This window comes from Passer domesticus, chromosome 1 (genome assembly GCF_036417665.1).
Source record: "Passer domesticus isolate bPasDom1 chromosome 1, bPasDom1.hap1, whole genome shotgun sequence".
NCBI classification, from domain to species: domain Eukaryota; kingdom Metazoa; phylum Chordata; class Aves; order Passeriformes; family Passeridae; genus Passer; species Passer domesticus.
Window position 1 is genome coordinate 12,591,840 of NC_087474.1, and position 13,778 is coordinate 12,605,617.

The 13,778-nt window shown below is 45.1% G+C and overlaps 1 protein-coding gene and 1 long non-coding RNA gene across 16 annotated transcripts in view; one reads left to right on the forward strand and one right to left on the reverse strand.

Moving 5' to 3' along the window:
• Positions 1–1,499: 1,499 nt before the first annotated feature.
• Positions 1,500–3,451, reverse strand: LOC135287081 (uncharacterized). The gene is made up of 2 exons (XR_010350970.1): positions 2,851–3,451; positions 1,500–2,240 (listed from the first exon to the last, which is right to left on the reverse strand). It is a non-coding gene; the product is annotated as an uncharacterized LOC135287081 (long non-coding RNA).
• Positions 3,452–3,846: 395 nt separating this feature from the next.
• PARD3 (par-3 family cell polarity regulator) overlaps positions 3,847–13,778 on the forward strand; it is a 441,795-nt gene continuing 431,863 nt past the window's right edge. For 11 of the 15 annotated variants that reach the window (XM_064395692.1, XM_064396060.1, XM_064395762.1 and 8 more), the window contains exon 1: positions 3,847–4,275. In XM_064395692.1, the coding sequence (XP_064251762.1) occupies positions 4,156–4,275 (120 nt within the window). In that variant the 5' untranslated portion in view covers positions 3,847–4,155. The remainder of the gene's footprint in view (positions 4,276–13,778) is intronic. The other 4 variants (XM_064396141.1, XM_064396222.1, XM_064396534.1 and 1 more) reach the window with 1 other exon arrangement.

Below are 13,778 nucleotides of genomic sequence, written 5' to 3' on the forward strand. Positions count from 1 at the left end.
AGATGCAGAAAAAGAGAGTTGTGAATTTACCTATACACATTCTTTAGCCCTAAACACCTTCCCACTACCTGAAACACAGGTTGGAGCCCCTGGAAAGGGTAACAGTCTTGTGGATTTCTTGAAAATCATACATTGTTCTTTGCTACAATTTCCTTCTTCTGTTATACCACAAAGAAAGTTTTTGTCTTCCAAATTTGTGTGTCTGCATCCCCTAAGTCTAACATTAATACATGTGTGATTCTGTGACTACCTTTTACTCATTTGAGGGCTTTTCAGTCCTGAAGTCCCAGACCCTTTTGAGAAGTTGTAGAAAATAAATTTTATTCCGTCTATTTTTTTTTCTTTTTTTCAGATAAAGGCTAGCCACAATTATTTAATAAGCTTTAATGACTTTCTAATTCATAAAAGAAAATTCCTGACTCCTTTGTGGAAGAACCACCAGTATGGCAGGAAAAAAGTAACAAAATATAACAGCTGAGAAATCAACCCGTTCCTATAGCTGAAAGGTTATCCATGGAAAGATCTCAGTCACAGACATGTTTACTTTGATTAAATTTCTACCTCAGAGTACAAGGTACATGATTCAGAACTTTAAATTCAGAATTTTGGAAAAGAAGTTAAGGCTTTACCTAATAACTCAGCAGAAGTGTTACAGCAGGTAGCTATCTTAAATTTTTAAAACCTAGTACTCTTTGGTATATCCCTAGGACATTTTCACAAATGGCACTTTAAAAAAAAAACAACTGTAATTCTTCAAGGAACATTCTTGCTGTTCAGTTGGACACTGGTCCTTCTACAGTACTGAATGAACTTTAATTGGCTTAAGGAAATATCTACATTTAAAAGACAGTGAGCTTAAAACATACTGTACTTGGAGTTGGTGTTTTCTTGTGAAACCAGGGAATATCTATATGCCATGAAAAGACTACTAAACCTGAACACATCCAGAATTATTCCATAAAAATTCTCTGTATAAAAGCGGGATAAACTGTGAGATAACTCTGGAAATCAGCATCATTCCGCTGTCTGAGTATTTTAACATTCACATAAAAAAGGCTTTTGATAATCTGCATTTAATTTCAAGATTCTCACTCCTTGCATGTCTGCAATGTCTATGCAGGGGTTTTCAACTGCTTGGCTGTTTTGAACAAAACTTGACTAGTGATCATTAGTAGCTGCAAGCTCTGATTCCCTCCATCCCATGCTCCACCAGCTACTTCTTCCTGAGAGACAGATGATGTCTTCATGGAAATCCTCCAGCAATGTACCATTAATAAATGAATTGACAGGTTCTGTGCTATGCTAACTCAGGAAAGTTCAACATCCAGAACTGTCTCTGTGCCACCCACACTGCACTGTGGATAGTAGTTGTAATTTTTGTAAATCAGCAACTCTTGCCAATTCTTCTCCTGATTAGTATAATCCTTTTCTCATAATCTCTTATAATAATGTTTTATACTTCATTTATCTTACATAATTAGACCTCATACAATCGCACAGCCTTGTTACATTTGTTTATTAGAGTTCATTCTTGCTTTTAAGGAAGAACAAAACAAACACCATATGTGGTAAATTTTATTAAAAATGTTTTCAGGATTATGTATGTATAACTTGTGTGTGTATCTAGTGGGGAAGAAACTCAAATCTTGGAGGTTCTCATTCCTGTTAGGTCTATCATTATTCATGTGCAAGTCTTTAAGTTTTAGCCTTAATCAGTTCCCAGGATAGACTTGTTTTCTTGTACTTCATTACCAAATTTTCTTGTTTCACACATTTAATGGAAAAAACTATCAATATTTCTTTCTAAACTGTTGGAGTTTTTTTCCAGAAGAGTGCTAGAACAGCTGGGAAAACTGCCAAGAGACTTGTTAAAGACAGTAGGAGCAGGAATTAAATCACAGAAAAACATGAAAAACCTGTAGCTGTGTCTGAACATTGAAATAGTTACTGTTTTGACCAGCAACATTATTAAGCTTTATAAATATCAAGTTTTGGAGCAGTGTGGTAAAGCTTCTAATATGCAACATTATGTTTTAGCAGATAAATGCAAATGACAACTGAAGGATAATGTGTAACATTACAAAGTCTCTGACATTGTAAAATTCTTGTTAAAAACAACCTGGGAAGAGGCTCTATTGACTTCACATTTTCACAGTCCTTTCTGCAAGTTTCTTGGGTGATGTATATTAAAGCAAGGATTTATAGCTCTTTCATCCTTTCCCAGCAGCTCTTATGATCACCTAGAAAGTACAAAAGCAGCAGGTTAGAGGACATTTTCATCTTTTCTCAATAATAAACTCGATGAGCTATGGCCATAAAACTGCAGAGTGTACTCAGTTACTGTCTCAGTCATGAGCTGTAAACTGTTTACACCAGTTTTATTTTATTTCTGCCTTTCTGAACTCCTACCTGCTGTCTTTATTCCACACAAGTGAACACTGGGGATATGACACGATATAACATGGCAGGTGTGCTTGTTTCCTGCTTTAAAAGACAGACTATTTCTCACATTAAATTCAGATATATTAGTCCAGATAACTCAGGTGGGTAACAGTAATAAAACTGGCATCTAAGCAAAAAATTATCTGCAGGTCAGGAAATGGATACTTTGATCTTGTGAGTGTTCCAAAGTTTTCCAAAACGGAAATTAATATAAAAGATTCTATGGATTTTAATGAAATTGGACAATATGCATAGAACCAAATGATTATAAACTGACTCCTCCATTTTCTAAACTGGAAACTCCTAACTGGAGTGCAAAGGGTTAGGGATGCCATTCTCACCCTTGACTTAACAGGGCAATAACTCTACCTTTGATGTTTTAAAAACATCATTAATTCTGCTCCTTACCTCTGTAGCTACTAAACCGCAGACAGCTTTGCCATTTGTACCAGGTTTGAAGTTCTTAAATTTACTAATACTATTGCTAAGGGAACAAGAGCAGACTGCCAGCTGGGACAGCTGCCGGGCAGGGAGCACCAGAGGACACGTGCTGAGTTGTCCGGTGTTGTAGAAGGATGTTGACATTATGTGCTGCAAAGCTTACTTGAATTTCACATCTCTAATGCTGTGTATAAGTTCAGGGGGAAAAAAAAAAAAGAAAAAAGGAAAAAGTTTTTTCACTGCTTTCCTGTCCTCCAAACTCTGCTTTCACTCTAGTTAAGTTGTTTTACTATTTCTACACAAAATATATATATAGTCAGGCCACACTGAATGACCAATGAACTGTGCAATTCCATTGTCCTGAATGAAATCCGTGGAAAAAAGTGAGCGATATCTATAACCCCCTATGACTTCTGACGGCTTTGCGGAGGAGATTGCTCAGCGGTTCCATTGGTGCCGGTGTTACTGATGGTGCAGGAGGTTTTGCACACAGCGTAGGTCCTGTTGCATTAGCAGACGCCCGAAAGACCATAAGGCCGCATGATTTCGGCCGTGAGCGGCGGCTGTGCCCCCGGGAGGGAGGGCAGACGGCCGCGGTGTCCTGCGCACCCTCTCTGCCGTACCGTGCTTCGCTTTCCCCGCGTGCCTGAGGCAGGGCGGCAGCAGCGGTGCCCGTTCCAGAGTGCACCAGCCGGGGCCGAGGGACCAGGATTTCGCGGGGCTCCTTGTGCCGGTGCGACCCCGGCCGCGCATCCCCGGCACCCGGCGGGGCAGAGCGAGGCGGGGGCAGCCGCACCCCCTCGGGCTCGGTCGGGGCACTCGCTCCGTCCGTGCGCGGGGCCCGCCGGCTCCCCCGCCCCGTCCGCGCTGCCGGCGTCCCGCGGAGCCGGCCGGCTGCCCCCGCCCCGCCGCACCGCCCCACGCCTCCGGAGCGGGAGCCAGCGCCGCCGCCCCGCCCGCCGCCGCTGCGCGCCGGGGCAGGAGCCGAGCAGGTGGCCGCGGGCAGCGCCGCGGCATGTGAGCGGCCCCCGGCCCTCGGGAAGGCAGCACCGGCCCCCGCGCTGCGCTGCCCTCCCTTCCCCGCGCCTCGCCGGGCCGGCCGCGCAGCCGGGGCGGAGGCAGGGCGCCCGCAGCGGCAGCCCGGCGGCGGCCGGGGGCTGAGCGCCGCGCCCCGCCGGGGGGCGGCCGTGGCGGAGGGCGGAGGGGAAGAGGAGGAGGAGGAGGAAGGCTGCGCGGGGCCGGAGGGACGCGGGAGCCCCCCGGCCGCACAGGATGAAAGTCACGGTGTGCTTCGGGAGGACGCGGGTGGTCGTGCCCTGCGGGGACGGGAACATGAAAGTTTTCAGCTTGATCCAGCAAGCGGTGACCCGGTACAAGAAGGCGATCGCCAAGGTGAGGGGCGCGGGGAGCGGCGCCCGCGATCAATATGGCGCTTCCCGGAGTGGGGAGGGAAGCGAGGGGGAAAGTCCGGGCTGCCCCGCCGGGGGGAGCGGCCGGAGCGGGGCCGGGGGCGGCCGGCGGCGGCGGCGGAGCCCGCGGGGAGCCTGTGCCCGGCGCCACCGCGGGGAGCTGGGGCCGGGGGGGCTCGGCCCCTCCGCAGCGGCCAGCGCGGCCCCTCCGCGGCTCCCCGCGGGCGCCTGGCGGGCCTCGGCCCTTTGTTCGCCGGTGCCCGGCGGCCCCCGGGGGTGTCGGTGCGGGAGCCGCCCGAACCCGGCCGGCAGAGCGGCGCGGGGGCCGGCGGTGCCGGCTCTGCCCCGGGGCGGGTGGCGGGGCCGAGGCGCCGCGGGCCGGGCGGGAGTCGCCGCGGAGGGCTGGAAATCCAGCTCCAGGCTTCCCGGCCCTCCAGGCCCGGCGGTGAGGGCGGTGCGAGGGGACCCCGCCGCAGGGGCGTCCGGCGGCGCCCCGCGGGCCGCCCCCCGCGCCGGGCGAGGCTCCGAGGGGCCCGCAGCAGCGCGGCCGCCCGCGGCTCCTCCGCGCCCGCCGCGCTCCGGGGGAGGCTGCGCGCCTGCGGGACCGTCCGCGGTGCCCCGGGGTGCGGGGGGCGCCGGGCCGGCCCGCGGCGGAGCCCGACAGCCGCCCGCGCCGGCCTCCCGCAGCCCCATGTTGAAATCCCTGGCTGTGCGTGTGCAGGCAGTTGCAGACTTGGCTTTCCCTCCATGGGCAACTTGTTGGGCTTTGAGCTTCTTCCCTTCCCTTCCTTTTTTTTTTTTTTTTTCTTAATTTTTTCTTTCCCTCTTTCCTCCCCTCCTCCCTTTCTCCCCCTTCCCCCTGTACTTTCTTGTTGCTGCAAAGTTCTTTTAATCAACTAGTTTTTTGGGCAGTATGACCATCGTTGGTTGGGACCTTCAGCAGTGCACTTGCCCTTTCCTCTGCCTTATTGATCCAAGAAGTTTTAGTGTGCTTCTCCCCCTTATCCCTTCTGAGACATTTTACACTTCTGATCCTGGAAGTTTTACTTTGGCAAATGCAGTGTGCCAGGTTGTCCTGAAACATGCAGTGGAAGGAATATTCTGAACGGTTCATTGATGGGTTTGAAGTGATTCCCGAGAAAAATTTAAAAATCAGTTATTTCATAGAGAATTCCAAATGCTGGAAGGAGAAAAGTAACAGGGTTTCCTATCACCTCCCCACCTGATTGCTGAAGAACATGGTTTTGAAGACAGCAAACATATTCTGATTCTGTCTGGAAAAAGAGCAAAATGGTTTTCTAGGATATGGCTGTGGCTGCATACCAGCTGTCATTTATATACAGCAGTTAATGCATATGGCATTCTGCTTGTATATAGGAGACTGGGGCTGAAAGTACCTCTCTGGTTAAGGTAAAGCAGTGAACAGTAAAGTGAGACTGTTTGTGGAACACTGAATGCTTCATTGGGCCGTTCAGATGAGAAGTGTTTGCAGCATTTGTTCATCAGTGTTACAGCATTAATAAAAGTAATTATTTTGCTGCGTTTTGTTCCAAAACTGGCTAGTGTAACTCCTGTGGCAATTGGCTGCATCCTGGCTTCTAAGTTGCATTAAGGGGTGGCAGTTGCATTCTGCAACATAATGTTAAACCTGGGAGGGATTGAAGTTGTAAGCACAGGGGAGAAACACGACAGTCACTAGGAAAAAGTTACATCATTGCAAATTTCATTTCAGAACAAAAATGGCCCACCTGTGGGAGCATGGGAGGGAAAAAAGTAACTCTGAATATGGCCATGAAGTTATTAAAGAGAGAGTTTGCAGAGGGGCAGCCAGACTTTGACAGGTCCCTGGTATCAAAAGCTCTACATCCTGGGTTAAAATGACAAGGTGGTTTTATTTATTAGTATTTATATGGTGGTTATGCTAAATGCCACTGTATGGACTTGAGGTAGCTGCAATTATTGAGATTGTTTCTATTAGATGGAAGTTCTGTGGTTGAAAACAGTGGCAGTGTGCATGGTCTTTCTCTGAGTGTTTTATATGGTCACTGTCAAACCTTACTTCTAACTTAAATTTGCTGAAGATTTTCTGTGGTGATGTTTAGGTGGGAGGGAACTGGATCTTACAGTAAGTAAGTTTTGTAAGTAGGTGTATAGTGCTGTTTGCTGTGCTTGCAGTACAGTAACATAATTGTATGGTTTGGATGCTGGAATTCCACAGATGACTGTATTTTTGTAGCAGTTAGATGGTTCCTTTCTGTGCTAGTGTAGCAGATGAGCAAATCTTCAGTTCATAAGGAGACAAGAAAGGGGACAAAGTAATTTCTGGTTGAGAGGATCAAAGTATATGTGCCCATATAAACTTAGTCTGGCAGCTGGTATCAAGCTGATATTGAAATCTACTTCACCACCACTATGCTCGTATGGAAAGAAGCATATCTGGTGGAAGATAATTCAAAATATTTGAATGAAGTTTATGGTTTTCATACTTGCAGGAAAAGCAGCATTTCTCATCCTGCAAGAATGCGTGTGTCTACTATATGCAGCAGTTCTTTCAGGAGAGCTCCTTGAGAACTGAGCTGTCAGCCCTTCCCAGATTTCCCCCCGCTTTGTCACGGTTTCCCAGTTGTGATTAGCAGTAAGTGATCTGAACAGTGCACTTACAATGTCCCTGTGCAGTCATAGTGAGGCAGCCCAAAACCATGCTTGCAGAGTGCCAGGAGCGAATAACTTCAGAATTTGACCTCAGTGTTCTGGCTTGGTATTATTTAGGTTGAAGAGACATGTCGAGAATGGAAAAAGTACTTATGGAGAACAATCCACATAATAGTACAGTTCTCCTCTCTGTAAAATTTTAGGAGTTCAAAACATACAGATAACACAACTGCAGATAACTGCAATTAGTTCTGGGTACTATGTCTTTGATCAGGATTCATAAATCTCCAAAAATTTATTATGGATTAACACTGCTGTCAATGCTGTCTTATGTGTGGAATTAGTTATTAATATGACAGTCTGTGTTAAAGGCTGGTCTATGTAGTATGTATAAATTTTTCTGTTCTTTTGCTTTTATTCCAAGAGAAGCTTTGTGTCTGAAACATGATGCATTCTTTCTGCAGGTTGTGTTTGCGGGAAATGAGCAAGCAAATGATAAGAGATGTTTGAAATGTCCACCTTGTTCAGGGCAAGTGGAGTCAGCAAAATCGATCATGTTAAATGAAACCCAGTTTTCATGGGGGCACGCTAATGGTGCACTTTTGTGTGGCTGGATGGAGTGATGCAGCCTCTGGCACAATCTCTGCCTGAGTCTTAAAGGAGCACAGCTTGGGCGGGGGACAGCTGGCCTGAGGAATGGTAGATGCCTTTTCCAGACCCTGCTGATCAAGGGCTGTGCAGATTTGGAGTTGGTGTAGTCCTAGAAATTAATGTAATGGTTAAAAACTTGCAAGGAGGTCAGGGTGATTTGAGACGGGAGGTCAGCCACACCTGAATGGTTTAACATTGATGGCAAGAGATGATGGGCTGCACCAAAAGAGAGAAAGCAGAGGGGCAGTTGAGATGAAACATGCTTATCAAATATTGAACCAGTGTTAAAAGGTGGAAAATTATTACAAAAATTATGTCTCAAGCAACTATTGAAAGGAAGTAATTGTGCATCTTGTAAATTTGGTTTGATCTAGATGTTGCCAGAGATGTTTCTGATTTATTTTGTTGACTTTTGATGGTCAGCATAATCTCTCATGCTTTGGTTTTTGTGGAGGATATTGTAAGCATTTTAACTTCTATCTTCTTTTTGCAAATAAAAATAGGTATGCATAAGCAATGGGTAGATATAATTAAAAGAAAAATCATGTGATGTAAATGAGCATGGTAAGCGAGAATATGAAATAGGAAATTGTAGATTTGCTGGAGTTGTTCAGTGTCACGTTGAGTCCCTAGGGGGATTGTTGGGTCTCCATGATAGTTCAGGCTGATGCTCTGCATATCATGAGTTTGTAGTGGTGTTCCTAGATGTCATATATAACCTTCATTTTCCAGTTAAAATAAGTAAATTAACAGTTTTCCTGCTGAATAAAAATGATTTTAATAGAAGTCTTGAGACACCTTTTCTCTCTCCCATGCCAAATGCTGTAGGAGATGAAGTTTTGTGGGGGTTTTGATGTTGCATGGAACAATGCTTCAATTGTTAATTTGAAAATTGCAGTGCACTAATATTTGTGAAAAGAAATTGTAATCTGCTCTTTGATAGTGTTAGAGGCTGTTGCTGATAAGAGACCAGAACTCCAGGAGAGTTGGCAGTGTAAGCAAGGTAACAGGTGTCAGATGACCATATTCTCGTGTAATTTGTTCTTTGGGGGCTTAGGCCACCCAAAGCTTAAAGCTCCATCTCTTTGGTAGGTCTGACATTCATCAGCAGGGAGTTGGGAGGGAGGAAGGTTGAAGCCTGAGTGATTGTGTCTGTGAAGCTTGCTTTTTTTCCTGTTTTTGATTTTATCCCCCCCAGTGCCAGCTAACGGGGACTATTTGCTTAAAAGTCAGTTCTCAGACAGCCGGTTCTCTGCCAGGTACACAACGGCAGCTTTGATGCAAGTTATGTTCTGTAGAGCAAACAGTTGCACAGTTCCTCATGACTGTGTCACTGGGGCATCGTTTGTAGAGCCTAACACATGGGTGGGTTGGTATGAAAATCTGCTGATTTTACTTGGGCTTTGTATTGTTCTTGGCACATTCCCTCCTTGAGCCCGACCACTAGGTTTTTGCCACAGGCTTAAATGGATCTGCCACAACGCCTGTTCAGTGACCCCTTTGGCAATACTCAAGGGCAGTAATGGCTAAATTTAGCATAAAAAAGATTTAAAGTTCTTTTTGTGTGTGTGTGGTTTTATTTTTTTTTTTTCAAATTTCAAGCCTTTTTTAAGTAGAAGGAAATCTTACAGGTAGTTTCCAGAATGCACAGGAATCCTCTCAACCTCAAAAAAGAACCAAAATGCCAAAAAAATCCCTGTCACCCCTGCTGCTCAGTTGGCTGTCAGTTTAGTTCTAGCTGACACCCCAGGATGATGTGTCTGGGCTCTGCATTCAGCGTTGGCTGGGTAGTATTTCAGTGATTTACCTGAGGTCAGCCAGGATTCCATGGGGCTCTGGGAAGTTTTCTCCAGCTGGCTCTTGACCTCTTCACTGATGCCGAGCTCCCAACAGAGCAGTGAAACCCAGCTGATAGGAATGTCATTCTGCTGAGACTTGGTGAGCAGCAGTGGAGAGATGCTAATTTAAGGAAGATAAATACTGAAATGGGTCATGATTGCTTCACATTTAGAAAGCTGCTGTGTGATCCTGCAGGTTTGGTGCTGGAAATGCAAGGTTATAGTGATAAATTCCCTCTGGTCATTATGGAAAACTTTCTTTTAACCTCTTTTCTCCAATTCCCTCAGTGTTTTCAGCCAAATCAATGTTTTCCTGTCATTGGCTCATCTGTAAATACAGGTGGCTCTTGCACATGGCAAAAGGAGTTGCAGGGTGAAGGTAGAAATGAACCTTTGGAGCGAGCATGGCAGTGACTGCTGAGGTCCCTTGCATGGGGACTTTGCTGTACAGCAGTGCTGTGCCCGAGGGGACCTGTGGCTTGCAAAGGCAGGGAGCTGCACAAGCCCTGCCATGCCCTCTCTGCCAGCTCTTGCATTTGTTCTGTGCCATCCATGCAACAAGGGAGGAGGCTTGTCTTAAAAAGGCCTGAGAGCCACGCTGGGGCTGTACCCCTGTGATTTGAGCAAGCAGGCACTTGGGATTATTCAAAGCTAATGAAGAAGACTGAATTCTGTGATTTTTAAAAAGAGGATTTTGAGACATGGACACTCTGTAAGCCCTTCAGCTTTGGAGGTGCTTTCAGTGAAGGATGTGTGTGGTACTGCTGAGGCTGGCTGGTGTGAGCAGCACCTATCTCCAGCTGGATGGGCTCGATGGGATGCACTGTGAATTTCAGTTTGGCATTACGTGGTTTCTCAGTGTTTCACTATTACTTAACAGTGATCAAAGTGAAGTGTGTGTTTGTGGAAGAGTGGCTGGAGAGTGATTTCCCTTTGAGCAAAGCACCATTCAGCTGCTGAGCAATTCCTGTAACTGAGGGGAGGACTGTGGAAGAGCCTGTGAAAGTGCTCAGCGCATTTGGGGAACGGTTCCTGGAGGCAGTCTGGGGTTTAGGGAGTTGCCAGCCTTTCTTCTCCTGGGCAATATAGCCTTCCACCAGTGGAAAGCCATCTGATTCTCATAGGTTTTTACACTTTAACTTCACTTATAACAGTCACAGATGTTTTAGCTCTGTTACAAAAACACCACTGGAAGTAACACTTTCTCAGTTGTACCAGACTATGACATCTTTTGGTCGTGGCACATTTAATCTGGTAAAATAAGAGGGAGTAAATGGGGGAGAAATGCTGGTGATCTTAGTTATACAGAATAGGGTTAATGTAGCTTTAAAACAATTTCCTGGTTCTTCAAAGGAAAACAAACCGTTTCATCCAAATATAAATTGAATGGATAAAACATGCAACAATGCTGAACCAGTGCTTATGTATATTGAAAATAAAGTGGAATTCTTCTAACATCAATCCAGAATATAGCACAGATGTTCTCACTCAGAAATATTTTCTGAGTAGTAAGAAAATAAAAAGTGAGGCAAAAAGTATTAAAAAATTCTGGAAGATACTTTAGGGCATCTGTGCTTTATTTCCCCCCCCCTTCTTTTTAATATACATTATATATTTTCTTTGTTTCTTTGAGGTCATTTTGATGTAATGCTCAGCAAGTCTGGTACTGGAAAATGGATAAAAAACCACCAAAAACCAAATTGCCTTTGAGCTAAGTTACATAATCCAGTGGGGCTGTTTAAAAAACCAAGAAAGTAAAAAAGAAAACAGCAGCATAGACATACATAATGCTTGTCAAAATTACTAATATTACTAGTGAAAGAGAAATGAGTCAAATTTTAAATTGGGGAAAATAATTTTAAATTAACAGCAAATATTAAGGCCTTTTTGTTTTTTGAGAGAATCACGTTAATTTTACTTCCTATGGTACCTCAGCAGCGTTAAGGTTTTTTTTCCCTATGGGTGTTCTTAGTTATTTTCTCAAGTTGGTCCCAGGTATTTGTTAAACTTGGAATAATTTTAGTAACTATTTTGTTGCAGTATTTACTTTTGTTCTCCTTTTTTTTTAAAAATTAGGTAACTTTTTGGTAACTTATTTTCTGCTTCAGTTCCCCGTGGAAAGTGATGCACATTAATCACTTATTTAGTCCCAAACAAAAGGAGAAATGCATTCTTACTTTCCTACTAAAACTCTTGAACTGCATCCCACACTCTACATCTCAAGGTTGGGGTCTCTGGTTCAGGAGAGGGGGAGTGAAGACCAAGAGAGTTTCTGTGCAAGGGGATGATCCTTGCTGCCCAGGAGCAGAGATGGACATCTGCTGGAGCTGAGCCCTGGGGTGCTGCTGTGTTCCTGCCAGAAACCACGTTTTGGTGCTGGAGAAGTTGGCTGGTGTTGCCTCCTGGATCGTTGTGCCTCCAGCTTCTCAGGACTTCTGTGACAAAATTAGGGCTGGCAGAGGGGAAATGACTGGGGAGAAGGATGATCTTCTGTGGGGGTGGAAAGAAGGATTGGGATGTCCTTGGAGTTTGGTGAAAGGAAATGTTTTTGAAGGATAGATAGAGAGATATGACTCCCCTTCTTTTTTTCGCATGAGTGGGAAATGGGAGTTTGCATGGAAGCAAGATATTAATGCACTACATGAAGTACAGACAAACAGAAAATGCCAAAGATGGGAAGAAATGGGTTAACTTGGTGCCCTGGAGGCAAACAGTCCATTTAGCAAGAGGATGAAAAATTGACCTCGGTGGTGCAACAGATGTCACCCAAAGGCTTTCTTTTTAAAATCAACCTGTGGAATTTATTATAGGAAGCTTTTATTTCTGGGCAATAAGCTTAGTGAAAGTGGTGTATCCCTGATTTGGTAGGGAAAATAGACTCTGTTTTGGAAAAGCAGTGTCACATTTTTGGCCATACTCTGCACATTTGCTCATACTCAGCCTGCTGCTGATGCAGTGAAATTACGAATTTGTTGCAGGAGGAGCAAGCTGGTATATCATTAGCAGTTTTCTTTTTAAGTGGCAACATTTATAGGACTTTTTTTTCTCCGGGTGTGCATGTCTTTACAGACTCAGAATAGCAATTTTAAATGTTTCTGGTGTTGATGTGTATTACTAGAAAAAACAAAAAGTTACGTGGGTATAAAGTATTTTAAATGGAGATAGAATTTTTGGGAGTGCCTGTATGTTTGTGTGTGCACCCACTTAGGTGTTTTCATTTGTTTGAAGAAATGTAGCCACACTTAGTAAATGGAAAAGTAGTTTCACCTTACCCCATCTTTTTTGCATGTGCTTTCAAAGTTGTGGAGTTACTCTATCTTCCCCCTAGGCAAAGGCCACATAATGTTTTTTTCTCCTCTGTTAAATGTCAGAAGCAATATCTTACTTGTGAGAACCTTGCAGCAATGCACATCTTTGTGCATATAATGAACAACTTTGTTCCAAGTTCTTAAGGACCGGAACAGGAAGGAGCTGAATTGGAAAAATTACTTCTGGGGTTGCTGGAGTGTCTCTGAGACCACACAGCTGAAAGTTTTGTTGCTATAACAACTTCAATGACAGTTGAAAAACCCTAATAAATTGGAAGCTTCAGAACCTTTTGCTTCTTTAATAAGCTGCTAAGTGAAATAACAAAGCTTGATTTAATTCGACCTCTCCAAGAACCTGTTGGACCAAATGTTATTTGTGTTGTTTTAAGTGCGTGTTTGTTTGTGCTGTCAGTTTGCCCCTCTGCCTTCTTGTGAAGGCTCTATGCCTGCAGCTGTGAGCACCAGGAAAGCAGCCAGCTAGCAGGTACTAAAAGAAGAAGAATTTAGGCAGCAGGGCTGTGGTGGCCAGGCTGTGGTGGCCATCCATTCCTGGTGAATGAGCTCTGGCCTCAGCACTGTGTGCAGCCTGAGGAGGGAAGGGGTTTTACTCACCTTGAATTTGGCTCTGGCAGGAGCAGGCTGCTGGAAGACTGCTAGCCTGAAGTGTTAGGCTTTGCTAAAAGTTAAAAAGTATTGTGCAATTATAGTAATTTGGAGAGTATTACAATAGCAGGAGAGTAGTCATCTCTATACACCTCAATTATTCTGCTGGGTGTTTCTGGTTTTTATTCTAGAGATGAGTGCTGGGTGAGAGAAGAAATGCTGCTGCTTTTGCAGGGAGATGAGGGGCGGTAGCCCAGCAATAGCTGTGGCTTTCCTGGATGGGGTAGTCAGATTTGCAGGGCTCCTGTGAGGTGTGTGTGTGTGTGTGAGGGGCTCAGCGAGGCAGCAGGTCAGGTTTGCATCAGGGTGAGGCTGTGCCCTGGGTTAACCCCTGAACACTGCCATAGCTGCTGTTTCTCTTATGGCGTTGCAGG